The 18,177-nt window shown below is 45.1% G+C and overlaps 1 protein-coding gene across 8 annotated transcripts in view; it reads left to right on the plus strand.

Annotated features, from left to right (window-relative positions):
- The window catches only part of trmt1l (tRNA methyltransferase 1-like), an 84,653-nt gene that overhangs the window by 3,239 nt on the left and 63,237 nt on the right, over positions 1–18,177 (plus strand). For 5 of the 8 annotated variants that reach the window (XM_068037433.1, XM_068037434.1, XM_068037429.1 and 2 more), the window contains 3 exons: positions 5,769–5,933; positions 6,265–6,330; positions 15,868–15,981. In XM_068037433.1, the coding sequence (XP_067893534.1) occupies positions 5,903–5,933; positions 6,265–6,330; positions 15,868–15,981 (211 nt within the window). In that variant the 5' untranslated portion in view covers positions 5,769–5,902. The remainder of the gene's footprint in view (positions 1–5,768; positions 5,934–6,264; positions 6,331–15,867; positions 15,982–18,177) is intronic. The other 3 variants (XM_068037430.1, XM_068037432.1, XM_068037428.1) reach the window with 1 other exon arrangement.

The raw sequence follows: 18,177 nt of genomic DNA on the forward strand, positions 1-18,177 counted from the left end.
AGGCCTTAATCAAAGTCACAAATGATATCCCATGTCACTGCAACCATGACGAATTTTCTCTCCTCTGCCTCCCTGCAACCTTTGACAATGTCAACCACACTATCCTCCTTCCATACTTCTCCTTTTGGATCTGGTGCAGTGGTGCTTGGTTCCACTTAGTTATCCAATTATAGCCAAAGCATCTCCAGCAATGGTCTTACTTCCCAGCTATGGAGTCTCCCAAGGTTTGAACCTTGGCCTTCTCCTCTTACTCATTTACATGTTGCGCCCTGCAACATTGCCCAAAGACATGGGGAAAGCTTTGTAATGTATGCTGTGTTATGACAGTGCTTCTATATTTTGTGTTAAGGTTTTTTTTGAGGACTCATGTATTTTAGAATTATGGACATTGATTTATTTGGGAAAACTGTAAAGGATTTCATGGATGTTTCTTTCACTGGAGTCATTGAAAGGTCACTGAGGGGACGTCGTTTGTAAACAGCCTTACTGAAAATCACCCGTCTTCAGATAGATACCCAGCAGGGGCTTTTTGGACAAAGGGGAGATGTTTATAGAGAAGTGACAGGCCAAGACTTATAGGGGTCAGGTGGGCTTGACTCTTGAGATTGTTTTTGGTTTCGCTTTGGACAGTCAGTTGGGGTTTGGACAGCGTTCTGAAAGGAGATTAAGAATCAACCTGCCAAGGACAAAACTCCAGCTCAGCTTATTTCTATCTTTTTGAAAAGCCTGCCAGCTTTTCCATCTCTTTGAGAAGCTCTTAGAAGCAAGTGTAGGAAATAGAGAAATTGATGCTACATTCCTCCTGAAAAGCCTGCCAGAAACCCCTGTTGCTGTGTTTCTTCTGGAAAGACTGCTTAACTGATTCTCAGCGTTGCCAGAAAAGAACTGTTTTAGAAATATCCCAGAGACAGCCGTCTACGCATATTTGGGGCACCAAATCAAAAAGGGACAACTGACGTCTTTCCATATCTTTTTTTTTTCCTTCAGGAATTAGCAAGTATTTGGCCAAAGTTTTCTTTTTCGTCTTTTTTTTTTTGCAACAGCGCTCTAAAGAAAAAATCTCTATTTTTCAGTTAACCGGTGTGTGTGGGGCTAAAGTAAAAAGGGAACTTTCATATTTCAATCTGTATTAATGTTTTGTTTTGTTACTGATTATGTCTTGTCTTATAATAAACTGATAATTTTGATCTTTATTAAAGAAACCTGGTTAGTGTATTTTATTCTGAGATAAAAAGTAGAGTCTATGATTTACTGTATCAGTAACTGGGTAAACATTTAAGTATATGTTGTGACCAGCGAAGAAGTGGAACTGGAAAAGACAGTGCACTCCGCCCACCTCAGGTCATAACCTAGCTCTACCTCTTCCTCTCTCTCAATCTTTTTGCTGTTTTTTTGTCCAATCTGGATGAGCTGCAATTTCCTCCTGTTAAACATTGAGTAGACTAAAACCATTGCGTTTGGCCCACCACAACCTTCATACCCTTACCGGAGCTTACATTCCCCACCCTGGTTATTCTCAGGTTGAACTAGACTCTACACACCCTTGGCATCCTGTGCAACCCTATGTTGAGCTTCCAGACCCACTTCTTCTCCATCACAATATCAGCATGTTTCAACCTTGTCACAGCCCATCTGCTGTTGAAATTCTTGTTCATGCCTTGATCACCTCTGGATTCGGACTCTGGCTTTCCTGGCCAGCCTCCCCCATCCTAAACCCTTGGTAAACTTAAACTCATCTTTAAAAAAAAAATGCTGCCTGTAGCATATCCTGCTCACCCTTTTATTTCCTGTCCTTGCAAACCTACACTGACTCCCAAGATCCCTCTGTATCCAACTTAAAATTTTTATCCATGTGTCTAAATCGATTTATAGCCTAGTTTCTGCCTATCTATAAACTCCAGCCTCGCTATCCCATCCCCCTGCTCCCGCCTTCTGCCCTTGAACTGCCTGTTCTTCTGATTCTGGCTTCTAGTTTCCTACCTCCCTTTGCTTACCATTTGCGGCCGTACTTTCTGCCCTCTGAGCCGCATACTCTGGAATTCCCTCTCAAATCTCTCTGCATCTTCTCCTTTAGGACCTTGCTTAAAGCGCATCTCTGACCAATCTTTTCGTCAACTCTCGTAAGAACTCTTGCTGAGGCTTGGGGCCCATTTTTGTTTGATTACCCATCTGTCAAGTGCCTTGGAATGATTTTTTTATTATACGTTAAAGATACTATATAAATGCAAATTGTTGCGATATTAGCGAGTCTGCAGCCAAAAATTCGGAGAGTTATATGATGCTGAGCAGGGCAATGGAAGAGCAACTGGGGACAGTCCAAAACTCAACACCAGGGTTCAAATCCCTGCCTTAAAATGTGTACGGAATACAGAAATGTCCAAAGAAGAATTACAATCATGCATGATCAATAAAGCGGTTTGGAGGACAGTCAGAGAAACACTGATAGAATGCCGATAATGTTGTCTGTGTACTGGTGTAATATGATGTCACACAACAATGGGTTTGCACTGGAACGGTGCATTTATTCGAGCCACATATCTCGTGGCTGTCGGAATGACTCATTTAAAAATGGTCTTCCAGACACACATCTGTAAATATGCTGTAGACTGTGCAAAAGTGTTGAAAACTGATTGTGAAAGAGCAATATTCAAACAGTGCGAGTTGCCAGGGAAAATGAGTATTTGTCCCTGATACATGAGTAAAGATGCTTTGAATTTGGTGGTTGCAACAGATCAATCAGGTCTGTGGGACACAATAGAAAAAATATATCCAATAGATGAATTAGCCTACAATCCATTATTAGAGGTGGTAGCAGGGCATCTAGAAAATCACATTACAATCAAGCAGGGTCAACATGGTTTTATGAAAGGGAAACAGTGTTTGACAAATTTATTAAGAGTTCTTTTGAGGATGTAACAAGCAGGGTGGATAAAGGGGAACCTGCAGATGTGTATTTGGATTTCCAAAAGGCATTCGATAAGTTGCCACATAAAAAGTTACTACACAAGGTAAGAGCTCATGTGTTGGGGGTAATATATTAGCATCGTTAGAGGACTGGCTAACTAACAGGAAACAGTCAGGATAAATGGGTCATTTTCAGGTTGGCAAACTGTAAATACTGGAGTGCCACAAGGGTCAGTGCTGGGGCTTCAACTATTTATAATCTATATTAATGACTTGGATGAAGGGACTGACTGTATTTTAGCCAACTTTGCTGATGATACAAAGATAGGTAGGAAAGCAAGTTGTGAGGAAGGTACAAAGAATCTGCAAAGGGATATGGATAGGTTAAGTGAGTGGGCAAAAATTTGATAGATGGAGTAGAATGTGGGAAAATGTGAGGTCCACTTTGGCAGGAGGAGTAGAAAAGCAGAATATTATTTATATGGAGAGAGACTGCAGAATGCTGCAGTATAGAGGGATCTGGGTGTCCGTGTGCATGAATGACAAAAAGTCAGCATGCAGGTACAGCAAGTAATTAGGAAGGCAAATGGAATGTTGGCCTTTATTGCAAGGGGGTTGAAGTATAAAAGTAGGAAAGTCTTGCCACAATTGTACAGGCATTGGTGAGACTGCACCTAGAGTACTGTGTACAGTTTTGGTCACCTTATTTAAGGAGGAACACACTTGCATTGGAAGCAGTTCAGAGATGGTTCACTAGGCTGATTCCTGGGATGAAGGGGTTGTCTTATGAGGGAAGGTTGAGCAGGTTGGGCCTTTACTCATTGGGTTTTGAAGATTGAGAGGTGATCTTATTGAAGCGTTTAAGATTCTGGGGGGGCTTGACAAGGTAGATGCTGAGAGGATATTTCCCCTCATCGGGGAATCTAGAACTAGGGGGCACAGTTTCAAATTAAGGGGTCTCCCATTTAAGACAGAGACGAGGAGGAATTTCTTCGCTGAGGGTGATTAGTGTTTGGAATTCTCTTCCCCAGTGAGCAGTCAAGGCTGCGACATTGAATATGTTCAAGGCTGAGCTCAACAGATTTTTGATCGACAACGGAGGCAAGGGTTATGGGAGGCAGGCAGGAAATTGAAGTTAAGGCCACAATCAGATCAGCCATGATCTTATTGAATGGCGGAACAGGCTCAGGGCTGAATGTTCTACCCCTCCTATTTCTTATGTTCTTATGCTATAATTGTTTTTAAGCAATCAATAGATGTTTAAATTGTATATAAATACCTAATGGATCATCAGTAGAAAACAATAAAAAATTTTGCTTGACCTCTTATTCCACCTGCCCTCAGTTGTTTTATTTTACTCCTTGCTTTTGTTAGGAATTGTTCTACTGAATTACTTGTGCACTGATGCCAACTGCTGTCAGAAGTTAACGGCAATTGAGCTTTTCGTTCAATCCTTGTCGAGGGCAATTAGGGATGGGCAATAAATGCTGGCCTGCCAGTAACGCCTACATCCCATGAATTAATTTTTAAAAACTGCAAAATCTGTCATGATTGCTAAATTTCTTTCCCTTTTGTGTCCTGAAGTGTTTTTGTTAACTGGGACGAGGGGTAATATTATTAAATCAGCTTGGCCCTAGGCTGCTTGAAGTGAATTCAAGAGTCTTGCAGCCAGCCAGAAATAGTGAAAAAAGACAACAGGAGGCTTAAAAATTAGAGGGTTATGCGGCTTTGGAACTCTCTGCCTCAGAAGGTGGTGGAAGCAGGGTCATTGAATATTTTTAAGGCGGAGGTAGATAGATTCTTGTTCGGCAAGGGAATCGAGGGTCGATGGAAGCGTGGAATTCGAAACTCAAACAGGTCAGCCATGATCTTATTGAATGGCGGAGCAGGCTCGAGGGGCCTAATGGCCTACTTCTGCTCCTAATTCGTATGTTCGTGTGGAAGATGATGAGGTAGTTGTATGGGTAGGTGTGGGTTAGAGGTAGGGTGTGCACATTTTATGTTTACTTTTGTGCATGACGAATGCCAAATGAGATCAACTATTATATAAATGCCCAATAGCATCGGATTATTCTATTTATGGATTGTTTAGAAACAACCACAGATAATTAATAACCTATCATAACATTTATAACCTGTGGTTTAAGATTCATAAGGGAAAAAAGCTGTGTCTAGGGAGGTGGGGTGTAGTCATGACTTGAGAGCACTTAGGGTAAAGTTTTCCCACTTGGTGCATTACTTTGTAACCAAAAGAGGAAATAAGAGGTTTCTGTACTTGTGCGTGCATTGCTCAAGTCAGGCCCAAGCTGGGCAGGCTGAGCTGTGATATATCCAGGGAGGATACGTCCAGGCTTGGAGATGTGCATGAACCCCATGTGAGAGTCAGTTTGCATGAAGGAAAGTTTTTTTTAGAGTGATTAGAAGTGGGCATGTGTAAGTTTGAGACTTAAAAGGTAGAAGAAAAAACCACTCAACAATCTAATTCCAAACTTGCGTTGTATGCAGAAAGAGGATTTTGAGCTCTCCAACATTTTGTAATGTTGCTGGAATAGGGGTATAGGTCTATGGTCATTGCAATGGTGAGTGCAGTTTAAAAGCAGATACAAAGCATTTCATGTAAATTTTCAGAGTTAATTGGTATTAATTCACCAAATAAATCTAATGACAGCACTAATGTTTCTGTATGAACCTGCATCAGAGAGACAAAATATTACCCCATTAACCTCTTCCAGAAGCTGGCATACAACAGATTTCTAGCATTTTCTGTGTTTGTTTCTGGGGAGAGGGAGAGTAATTCTTTAACTAACATTAGAAGAATTGTATTTTAAAAAGGTTTCATAACTGATCTCCCTTTTATATTTCAGCTTTCAATTTTGAGAATGACAATGTTGAGGATGTTGGCAGTGTCACTATTGATTTGCACTCTGGGGCTGATTCAAGTCAAAACTTTAGTACAGCAACCACCACTGATGTGCATCATGAAACCTTTTCTGAAACAATGGATCCAATTACTACAACTGGAACAGCAGGTATGTTTGGAAAAAATGTTCCCATCCACCTCGACTAAAAAGACTACTTGGAGACGACGTGGCCCAGTCCTTTCCCCCAGCTGCTCTCCCTACTCCTCTTTTTCCTTGCATCACCACTTGTTCACTTTTCCCACCTTTCTTTCTTTGTCTCCCCCACTGCCCTTCAGTGAAAACTTTGGAGGAAGCCTACTGGTCTCTGACAAAATTGTGCCAGAGAATTAATTACATGCATTGGCGATTTTTACCATATAATTTAAAATGAATATAATGTATATGAGAACAAAGTATTTTTAATTGGTTCCAGTGCTCTGAAGTACTATTTTTTTTCCAGCAGAGAGACACATCTCAATCCAACAGTCTCTGACAGACCTGAAGAATCTTATAGATATTGAAGGAGGTGAGTGGTCAGCCAAACATTCAAGAGCTTCAGAGAAACAGTTTCGTCTTTATCACTCCCAATGCAGCACAGAGCAAAGTTTTGCTGCTGAGAGTAAAATGCCTGGCCGATTTATAAACCCACCCATTGAAATCATTTTCCTGGTTATTTGCAGAAAAACTAGAAATTGAAAGCAGCGCACCCTTTAAAACTATGGCACAGTGTGCCTTTTGGAGCAAAGTACTATAGAAATCCATTACTCAGAGAGAATATGGGATGTGTTATAGAAAGTTCTTAAAATTTAGTTTTTTTAAAGACTATATATGTCTGCTGATTTGTTGGTGCTGCTGTTATTTTTCTCTCTCTCTCTCCCCTTTGCCATGTACCCTGGTATCCAAATTAAGAATAGGGAAATAGGAACCCATTCCCCACCATTTGCCAAAGACATGAAAACATGCGAAGGCTGGTTCCCTGACGCTCTTCATCTCCCAGGATGTGATTTGCCTTTGTTCAAGGCTTTAGTATTTAATATGTGATTAGCAACCAGCTCACCAAACAGAGTAGGGGAAAGGGCACAGCCCTATTTCGCTCCATTCTTGACCCTGAAATTGTTGTAACTGGAACAGTCAAACTGTACAGTATGTTGTCATGAAAGGTAAGGATGAGACTAAGGAGGTTTGGTGGACTGCCAATTTTCTCCAAAATCTTGTTGAGTGCTGCTCTTCTAATGGTGTTGAATGTTTTTGTGAGGTCTACGAAGCTTGATCGCACCAAACAGCATTCTGCTGGAAGTGGTTAGCAAATTCTACTACCTCGGGTCCACGATGACAGACAATTTGACTTTTGATACAGTACTTGACACATGCATAGGGAAAGCAGCTATCATCTTTGGCCAACTCACGTGCATGTAAAAACAACAAGCTGACCCTTAGGACAAGATGCTGGTTTATAAGACCTGTGTTCTCAGCACCTTGTTGTATGGCTGTGAAGCATGGATGACCTGCAGTTATCAAGAAAGGCAACTCAACAATTTTCATCTTCGATGTCTGCTGTGCATTCTCGGCATCTCATGGAAGGACAAAATCATGAATGTGACAGTCCCCTCAAAGGCAAATCTCCCAAGTATGCTAGCACTCATCAAGCAGAGGTGACTTCTCTGGCTTGGGCACATTCGCAGGATGGAATATGGATGCATTCCCAGGATGTTCTGTAAAGGGAGATGGTTGGAGCCAGAAGACAGTAGGACGTCCAAAGCTGCGCTTCAGGGATGCTTGTAAGTGTGACATGAAAGCTCTAAACATCGATTTTCACACGTGGAAGACATTTGCCAACAATAGAGGGAAATGGTGACATTACCTGTGGGCCGGTGTGTGCCACCATGACGATCAGTGGCTACAGCAGCTTGACAGTTGGTGTCAATGCCGAAAATAGCATCCCACAATGACACCTGATGACCACCTCATGTGCAACACTTGTGACAGAACCTGACTCTTGCGGATTGGTCTCTTCAGCCATCAGCTAAAGTGCACCACATGAAACTAACCCATTGCCAATTCATTTGCTGCATGTCTATCATCTCACATGGATGGAAGAATGCTGCCGATGACGGATTTGCTTTCAAAGGGAACATAGAAGCAGGAGTAGGCCATTCAGCCTAAAGGCCTGCTACCCGACCCGAACCCGACGGGACCTGACGATGTGTCGGGTTCGGCTCGGGTCGGGTCAGTCCAAACACACACAGTAAGTGCTCTGCTGGTAACTATTGAAATTAAAAAACTTACCTGAGCTGGGAATCTGGGACTAAACTGAGTCTGCGCAGTGAGCGAGTGACGTCACCATGACGTCATCACGCATGTGCTGCCGGTTCCTGGAGGTGCCCAGTCGGAAGGTAAGTAAAGGGATGGCTGGGTCGGGTCGGGCTATGACAAAATCGGAGGGACTCGGGCCGGGTCAGGCTCGGGTCCGCTGTGGTTTGGTCGGGTTCGGGTCAGGTTCTTTTTCCCAACCTGAGTAAGCCTTTAATTCAGGCCATCAAGCCTCGCCGCCGTTCACTACGATCATGGCTGATCATCCACTTCCCACACTATCCCCATATCCCTTTATATCATTGGTATTTAGAAATCTGTCAGTCTCTGCTTTAAACATACTCAATGACTGAGCTTCTGCAGCCTTCTGGGGTAGAGGATTCCAAATATTCACAACCCTCTGAGTAAAGAAATTCTCCTCATCTCTGTCCTAAGTAGCTTCCCCCTTATTTTGAAATTGTGTTCCCTGGCTGGAGACTCTCCAACCAGGGGAAGCAACTTACCTGCATTTACCCTGTCTATATTTTGTAGGTTTCAATGAGATCACCTCTCATTCTTTGAAACTCTATAGTTCTATGAAGAGAAAAAGATTGGTGAAGACAAATGTGGGTCCCTTACAGTCAGAAACGGGGGAATTTATGATGGGGAACAAAGAAATGGCAGACCAATTAAATACATACTTTGGTTCTGTCTTCACAAAGGAGGACACAAATTACCTCCCAGAAATGTTTGGGAACATAGGGTCTAGTGAGAAGGAGGAACTGTATGAAATCAGTATTGGTAGGGAAATAGTTTTAGGGAAATTGATGAGATTGAAGGCCGATAAATCCTCAGGACCTGATATTCTACACCCCAGAGTACTTAAGGAAGTGGCCCGAGGTGCATTGCTGGTCATTTTTCAAAATTCTATAGACTCTGGAACAGTTCCAACGGACTGGAGGGTAGCTAATGTAACCCCACTATTTAAAAAAAGAGGTAGAGAGAAAACAGGGAATTATGGGACCGGTTAGCCTGACATCAGTAGTGGGGAAAATGCTAAGAGTCCATAATAAAAGATGTAATGGCAGAGCACTTGGAATACAATGACAGGATCGGATAACGTCAACATGGATTTACGAAAGGGCAATCATGCTTGACAAATCTATTGGAATTTTTTGAGGATGTAACTGGTGGAATGGATAAGGGAGAACCAGTGGATGTGGTGTATTTGGACTTTCAGAAGGCTTCGATAAGGTCCGACATAAGAAATTAGCATGCAAAATTAAAGCACATGGGATTGGGAGTAAGGTACTGACATGAATAGAGAACTGGTTGGCAGACAGGAAACAAAGAGTAGGAATAAACGGGTCTTTTTCCGAGTGGCAGGCAGTGATTAGTGGGGTACCACAGGGATCAGTGCTGGGACCCCAGATATTCACAATATATGTTAATGATATAGATGAGGGAATTAAATGTAATATATCCAAGTTTGCAGATGACACAAAGCTGGGTAGGAGTGTGAGCTGTGAGGAGGATGCAGAGAAGCTCCAGTGTGATTTGGACAGGTTGAGTGAGTGGGCAAAAACATGGCAGATGCAGTATAATGTGGATAAATGTGAGGTTATCCACTTTGGTGGCAAAAACAGAAAGGCAGATTATTATCTGAACAGCGATAGATTGGGAGAGGGGAGGTGCAGCGGGGGAAGTCGAGGCTTCTTGGTCTACGCTGGGCAGCCCAGAGTTTGCCGCACCTGTGGCAAATCTGGTCACGTGGCAGCCAACTGCAGCACGGTTGTTTGCAAGAACTGCAAGGAGGAAGGCCATCAGACCAAGGACTGTAAGCAGACTAAGTGTTGCAACTTATGCGGTCCGGCAGGCCACCTCTACAAAACCTGCCCCAAACGCTGCCTCAGTTATGCTCAGGCGGCAAGGTCCAAGGAAAGGCCGAGAGAAGGTTCGGTGAAGGCGTCCGGTGTTCGAAAGAAGACAAGCAACCTTCTCCGCAGTGAGGAACTTCAACCTGAGAAGGTGAAGGAAGGGAAGGCAGCTGAAACCAGCGACCCAGCACCTACCCTGCGCCCGGAAACCCCTCCTCCACAGACAGAATCAATGGAGGAGGAGGCAGCAGATGGACAAACAGGTCAGTGGCAAGTGGTCCAGAAGAAAACCACAAAGAAAAAACATCTAAAAGCGGAATAGGCCACCACCCAAACCAGTGGCAAGAGGAGGCTACCCTCTGAGACAGATGACAACAGCTCCTCTTCACTGGACGGGGAAATGCTGGAACGACGGCCCCTTCAAAAGAGGCGGCAGAACTCCAAGGAGATGGAAGATAAAGCATCCCAGCCCCCGGGCACTGGAAGCTGTGATGGGCCCGGCGTGCCCCAACCCCAAAGCGCCAAACCTAGCGACATGCCCAGCGCATCCCAGCTCCGGGACACTGGGAGCAAAGACGCGTCTGGCGCACCTCAGCTCCGGGAGGCCGGGAGCAGTGATATTTTCGAGGAGGAACAGATGGAAGCAACTGAGGACAACCCAATCCTCTCTGCCGACAGGACCCCCCCCCCCGATGTCACCCCAGCGGAACAAACCCTGCATGAAAAACCAGGAGAAGTTTCTGAGCCCAGCCAACGTGAAACTGCTTGCGCACACGATGGGTATGCAGGAACATCCCGAAGGACTGGGACTAGCAAGGACAAATGGTATGGGAAGCAACAATTAACTTTAAAAAATGGGTGTAAGGATTGCTTCCATTAATGTGCGTAGCATTAAATCTACTACGCGATGTGTTTCAACCTTGGATTACCTTGCCAAGGTCAAAGCCGACCTACTGTTTCTGCAGGAGTGTGAAATACCACACCTCAGCACCGACAGGCAGTGGTCGCGACGGTGGTCCCACGGGCCATCGATCTGGTCGGGGGGCAATGGTTGCCATTCCTCCGGCCTGGGTATTCTTCTGCGGGGAGGTAACTTCACCATGTCTGAAGTTAAGGAGGTGGTGGACGGTCGCCTCCTCGTAGCAGACGTGATGTACAACAACGCTCCACTCCGGTTGATCAACGTGTACGCCCTGGTACAACGCAGCGAGCGGCTGACCGTCTTCCAGCAGCTCCCACTGCTGCTGGCGACGTCCAGGCCGGTCATCCGAAGCAGTGATTTCAACTGCATCATGGATGCGGCTGGACGATCCGGCAGTGACGACAGCAAACTGGACGCTACGTCCAGATTCCTAATAGAAACAGTTAAAGATGCCAAACTGCACGACGTCTTCAGCAAACCTGCAGACTGAGTGCAGTGCAGATACACATGGTCAAGATCGGACGGGTCTGCCCGTTCCAGGATTGACTTCCTGTTTGTGTCCCGTGCTGTCACAGTCGGATCCACCGACGTCAAGCCGGTGTTCTTCTCCGACCACTGCCTCTTACTGGCCGACTGTCACTTACAGGACGACCAGCGGGTTGGCAGAGGGACGTGGAAGCTCAATGCTACACTGCTGACCCCAGAGAACGTTGAGGAACTCAAAAGGGATTACAAAGGTTGGAGGACTGTGAAACCCCTCTTTGAGTCTCCAGTTCACTGGTGGGAAGCGATTAAAGAGAACATCAAGAGGTTCTTCATCCACAAAGGTGTTCAGAGGGCGAGAGAGAGACAGAGGGAAATGTCCCGACTCCAGAAAATCTACTCCGGTTGCAGTCAATGGGGGTTCGAGGTCAAGGGGGACCTCCAAGAGGTGAAGAGCCAGCAGGCCTCGCTCTTTGCCAAGGAGGCCTCCAAGATCATCTTCCGGTCCAGAGTCCGCTCCATTGAGCAGGATGAGACGTGCTCGCGTTACTTCTTCCAAAAGGTACACAGAGAGAGCTCTGTTATCAGCAGCCTGAAGGAAGAAGATGGCTCGGTAACATCTTCGCAGTCCGACATACTAAGGATCAGCAAATCCTTTCATGCTGGGCTGTATGACGCGAAGCCCACAGACAGCAGAGACTCCCAGTCCTTCCTGTCATCTATCACAGAGGTCTTAGATGACAGCAGGAGGGAGAGACTGGACAAGCCGCTAACTCTGGACGAGCTGACAAAAGCCGTCGAGTCCTTCGAGACGAGTAAAACTCCCGGAAGCGACGGCTTACCGGTCGAGTTGCACTCGGCCCTGTGGGACTGGGTCGGCCCGGACCTGCTGGAAGTATACGAGAGTATGCTCCTGGCCGGCAGCATGTCAGAATCCATGAGGAAAGGCATCATCACCCTCATTTACAAGCGGAAGGGGGAGAGGGCAGAAATCAGAAATTGGCGGCCCATCTCACTGCTTAATGTTGACTACAAGATTCTGTCCAAAGTCATTGCCAGTCGAGTCAAGTCTGCTCTGGAGTTGGTGATCCACCCCGATCAGACCTGTACTGTACCCGGCAGGAAGATCTCTGATAGTCTCGCACTGCTCAGGGATACGATCGCCTACGTACGGGACAGGAGAGTGGACACCTGCCTCATCAGCCTGAACCAGGAGAAGGCTTTTGACAGGATATCGCACACCTACATGATGGACGTGCTTTCCAAAATGGGGTTTGGGGAGGGAATCTGCAATTGGGTCAAACTGCTCTACACAAACATCAATAGCGCAGTCTCAATCAATGGGTGGGAATCGGAAAGTTTCCCGTTCCAATCTGGAGTCAGACAGGGCTGTCCTCTCTCCCCGGTCATGTTTGTTTGGTGTATTGAACCCTTTGCTGAGTCTATTAGGAAGGATGCGAGCATAAGAGGGGTGACAATCCCAGGCAGCGGAGGCACTCAGGTGAAAACCTCCCTGTACATGGATGACGTTGCCGTCTTCTGCTCGGATCCGCTGTCCGTGCACAGACTGATGAGCATCTGCGACCAGTGCGAACTGGCCTCGGGAGCCAAAGTTAACCACAGCAAGAGTGAGGCCATGTTCTTTGGGAACTGGGCTGACTGATCCTTTGTCAACTTCACCATCAGGTCAGACTACCTGAAGGTGCTGGGGATATGGTTCGGAAGGGCCGGGACGTGCACCAAAACCTGGGAGGAGCAAGTAGCCAAGGTACGACAAAAGTTGGGCATGTGGGGGCAGCGATCTCTCTCCATTGTGGGTAAGCACCTGGTCATCAGGTGCGAGGCGCTCACGTTGTTGCTGTACGTGGCACAGGTCTGGCCCATACCCTACTCTTGCGCTGTGGCAGTCACCCGAGCCATTTTCCGCTTCACCTGGGGATCTAAAATGGACCGGGTCCGGAGGGACACGATGTTCAAATCTCTGGACAAGGGCGGGAAAAATGTACCCAACGTGGCCCTCTTCCTGATGACCACCTTCGTGTGCGGCTGCATCAAGCTGTGTGTAGATCTCCAGTACGCAAACTCCAAGTGTCACTACGTGCTGAGGTTCTATCTGTCCCCGGTGTTGCGAAGATGGGCCTGGTCACATTGCCGCGGAACGCTCCATGCAGTTGGACCGTGCCATACCACCTATCCTTCGTGGAGCAGTTCCTGCGGGAAAACACCTTTGACCACTGATCCATCAGGCAGTGGTCTGCACGGAACGTCCTCAAGGCCCTACGGGAAAAGGAGACGGGGGATCCTGTCGGATGGTTCCCCGAGCAGACCGCCAAATTCATTTGGCGGAATGCCTCATCACCAGAACTTTCAAACAAGCACCAAGATGTAGCTTGGCTGGTGGTGAGAAGGGCCCTCCCCGTCAGATCCTTCATGCACGCCCGAAGTCTCGCCCCCTCCGCGCAATGCCCCCGCGGTGGCTGTGGTGGGGAAGAGACGGTCGCCCACCTCCTCCTGGAATGTGTCTTTGCAAAGCAGGTGTGGAAAGAGATGCAGTCGTTTTTGTCGAGGTTCATCCCAAGCAGCTCTGTAACACAGGAGTCTGTGCTCTCCGGGCTGTTCCCAGGGACGCACACCGAGACAAACATCAACTGCTGCTGGAGGACTATCAATTCGGTGAAAGACGCCCTTTGGTCTGCCCGAAACTTGCTGGTCTTCCAGCGCAAAGAGCTGTCCACCACCGAATGTTGCAGACTGGCACATTCCAAGGTCCAGGACTACGTGCTGAGGGATGCACTAAAGCTTGGGGCAGCCGCAGCAAAGGCTCAATGGGGAAAGACCACAGTGTAAGGTCCCCCCCACCAAGCTGAACTGAGGGGCTGGATCCATGGGAAACCCCTCGAACTGTATTGGGAAAATTTTGTGTGCTGTAAATGTAAAAATGTATATGGCATGACAATGAAATGGAAGAGTTGTGAGGCAACTCATGATTGTATAGAAGGAAACTGATCACCTTTGCACTGTTTGTATTTTTTGACATGATGCTGTTTTAAACTGTTTGGGAATGTAATTTTTACAGATTTTTATGAATAAAGTATATTTTGGAAATAAAAAAAAGGTGCAGCGAGACCTGGGTGTCCTTGTGCACCAGCCGCTGAAAGTAAGCATGCAGGTGCAGCAGGCAGTTAAGAAGGCAAATGGTATGCTGGCCTTCATAGTGAGAGGATTCACGTACAGTAACAAGGATGTCTTGCTGCAATTATACAAGGCCTTGGTGAGACCACATCTGGAGTATTGTGTGCAGTTTTGGTCTCCTTATCTGAGGAAGGATGCTCTTGCTGTGGAGGGAGTGCAGCGAAGGTTCACCAGACTGATTCCTGGGATGGCAAGACTGACGTATGAGGAGAGATTATGTTGATTAGGCTTGTATTCACTAGAGTTTGCGAGGGGATCTCATAGAAACCTACAAAATTCTAACAGGACTGGACAGACTAGATGCAGGAAGGATGTTCCCAATGGCGGGGGAGTCGAGGACCAGGGGGTTACAGTCTAAGGATTTGGGGTAAGCAATTTAGGACCGAGATGAGAGATTTCTTCACCCAGAGAGTGGTGAACCTGTGGAATTCTCTACCCCGGAAAGCAGTTGAGGCCAAATCATTAAATATATTCAAGAAAGAGCTAGATATAGTTCTTAGGGCTAATGGGGGTCAAGGGATACGGGGAGAAAGCGGGAACAGGTTACTGAGTTTGGATGATCAGCCATGATCGTATTGAATGGTGGAGCAGGCTCGAAGGGCCGATGGCCTACTCCTGCTCCTATTTTTCTATGTTTCTATGAATACAGGCCTAGTTTCCCCAATCTCTCTTCATAGGACATTCCCATCATCCTGGGAACAAATCTGGTGAACCTTCGTTGCACTCCATTTATGGCAATAATATCCTTTCCAAGATAAGGAGACCAAATCTGCACACAGTACTCCAGGTGTAGTCTTACCAATGTTCTATACAATTCAAGGACATTGTAGCCATTGAAAAACTACTGCCGAACTTGCATTGTAACATCACAAACGATAGTTATGAAGCTCCTGTACATCTCCAATGGCATGAAAAAAATTGAAGTTGATCATTAAAATTATCACTGCAAAATTCATACTGAAAGTGCTGTAATGCAGAATTTCCCCAGCAGCCGAGCATTTTCAGGTCAGTGTGTTCCGAAAGATGAAAATTCAGTTTGCAACAATGCCTCTTTAATATGTGCAAATCTAAATGGGATTTTATGTCTTGCTGTGTGGTTTCAAATGTATGGATATTGACTTTTTGCTAGAGCTGCTATTGTGAGTACTGCCAATCTGGATGAAAATAATAATGCAGGAATTTGGCCTTAAAATCAAATTTCATTGGTGCAGTTTAAATTTCACAATTTTTGTCCCTGTATTTTTACTTTCTGATTCTCTTTTCAGTAACCACTATTGATATGTTTTATATATTTCCTCAGCTGGTAAGAAGACCTGTCCTTTGTGTCCAGAAGAAAAATTCAAACCCAACTATAGTCACAAGCTGCGAAGGCATTTGCAGCATCTGCATTGGAAAGTGTCCATAGAATTTGAAGGTAAATTATTTTTTGTACCTACATCACAGCTCACAAGACCTATTTATTCATCATATAGCAGGTTGAGTAGGGGAAGAGTGTATACTTCAAAAAGTTTCATATACCAAAACAGCCATTGGGATATTTAGGCTGTACAGTACTAGGATTTCCCAGGCTGCGTAATGTTATACTCTTTCGGGCCAATTATGAGATTTTTTTCATAGAACAAGAAAAGAACTTTCCTTATAAACACTTCTAGACTGTCTTGAAGGCATTTACAATTCATATAAGAAAGAAGTGAATAAATGTAGGATTTTACTTCAATTTAACTATAATGAGGGATTTTTTTAAACTCAGTTTTTTGGACTGTTTTATCATCAAAATTGAATCAGAGTGATTGCTTCTTCAATTTTTGCTAGACTGGACAACATTTTTGAGTCAAACAAGTGGCTAGACGGGCAAAGCATGTAGTATTGAATGTCAGAGAGCACCTTGAAACAGGCTGCTGGAGTTGGAAGATCAGGAGCAACATGTCGTCATTATCTTCAAAATCCTCACCCTCCTCACTAATTTTTGTATTGACTTGGGTCAAGCTTCAATAGAGTTTCAGATGATCGAAGTGTCATCAACTGTGATATACTCAGACTGAGGAACATCAGCAGGGATCAGTCCTGCTTAGTAAAGTCACACCTAAACTCTGCAGTTTAGGGTCAGCTTCAGTTTCTCTGAACTTACCTTCATGGCGAAAGCTGTTAGCAATGTTTCTCTGAATCATGAGATCCCAACATATAGCAACAAAATAATGGCATCCAGCAAACTGATCGAGAGTGTTGTCTTAGCTTCGTAACCAATTACTTTTTTGCTAGGCAGAAGAACCCATAAAAAATGTGATAATTTCAGTGTCCTTCAGCTGAAGATTAGAAGTGGTATTATTTGTAAGATGGGCAAGTTCCACATTTGTTAGACCTGAAATTTCAGAACGCACAGGACAATTATCCTTAATGATTTGCATGCACCTACCATGAGGGTGCAGTTGTCTGTATTTCTCAAATTATAGAAGCCATCCAAGATTGTCAGTTGAGATGTTGAATTATTCCTCCAGGAAAGTATTAAATGTTTTTGAAGCACCTTGGCTGCTCATTTTTGCTGATGAACAGAAGAGAAAGCTTCTCCAATCCATCCATATTGGCACCCAGGGTCACGCACTCATTGCTTCGTTTCTTGCCAATGCACTTGCAGGCGCAAAAGATGCGAGTTGTCCCCCACCTCGGAGCTTCCAGAAAATTGGTTGAGGTTGAGCATACCATAAGGCTAGCACTGTTGAAGTAATGCAGGTAGAGTTTATGAAAGCCATCCATTTGTCATTTCATGGGATAATTCACTGTTTTCTCCAACTATTTCCTTATGAATTGGCAAGAATAATTTTTCTATCCCATAATCCATTCAAAGTTAACTTTACAGAGATAGAAAAACCTGATTTCTCCTGCAATCTTGATGTCTTTGTTCGAATAAAATTTGTTCTGAAATTCCAGTGAGATTTTTATCGCCCGTTGCCTTGAGCCATTCAAGAAATTCTGCTCCAATACCTTAGAACAGCTCAACTGTTTAGTATCAATTCCAAAATCTCTACTTCAGACTGATTCAAGACAGAATCCCATTGTTCTTTGTAGTTTTTGCTGATGGCTGCCTGAGTGACACCATACACCATATTCTTTTGGTAATTCAGACTCTGACTTTGATTTTTAGTCCAAAGCAGTGAGAATTGTGACCTTCTGGCTCAAATTTAGATTGGAACTTCCTTTTTGATTTGATTCCATTTGTACAAAAATAACAGCTACTATGGATGTTGATATATTGTATTGCAACAGCTTCTCAATAACTGCAAGAAGATGGCACAAGTATGAGAAAAACATCCAATTAGGTCAATCGCTAGTCATTAAACACAGGGAGTGTGTGAACTACGTGCAGGGAGCGAACACGAGAAAGTGCTGCAGACCGACAATGAGGGAAGCTACAGGCGGACAGGGAGATGGAGGGAGCGAGAGCTGCACATGGACGGTGCTGCAGACAGCGGGGGGGAAGCCGACACAACAGGGAGGGAGATAGCTGCACAAAGACAGGAGGAGAAGAGCTGCAATCTGACTGGGGCGGGGGGAAGAGAGCGCTACACACTGCGCACTCCTGACGGGCAGAGAGATAACTATAGATAGGTGGGGT

The sequence above is a fragment of the Heterodontus francisci genome, chromosome 8 (assembly GCF_036365525.1).
Source record: "Heterodontus francisci isolate sHetFra1 chromosome 8, sHetFra1.hap1, whole genome shotgun sequence".
NCBI lineage: Eukaryota > Metazoa > Chordata > Chondrichthyes > Heterodontiformes > Heterodontidae > Heterodontus > Heterodontus francisci.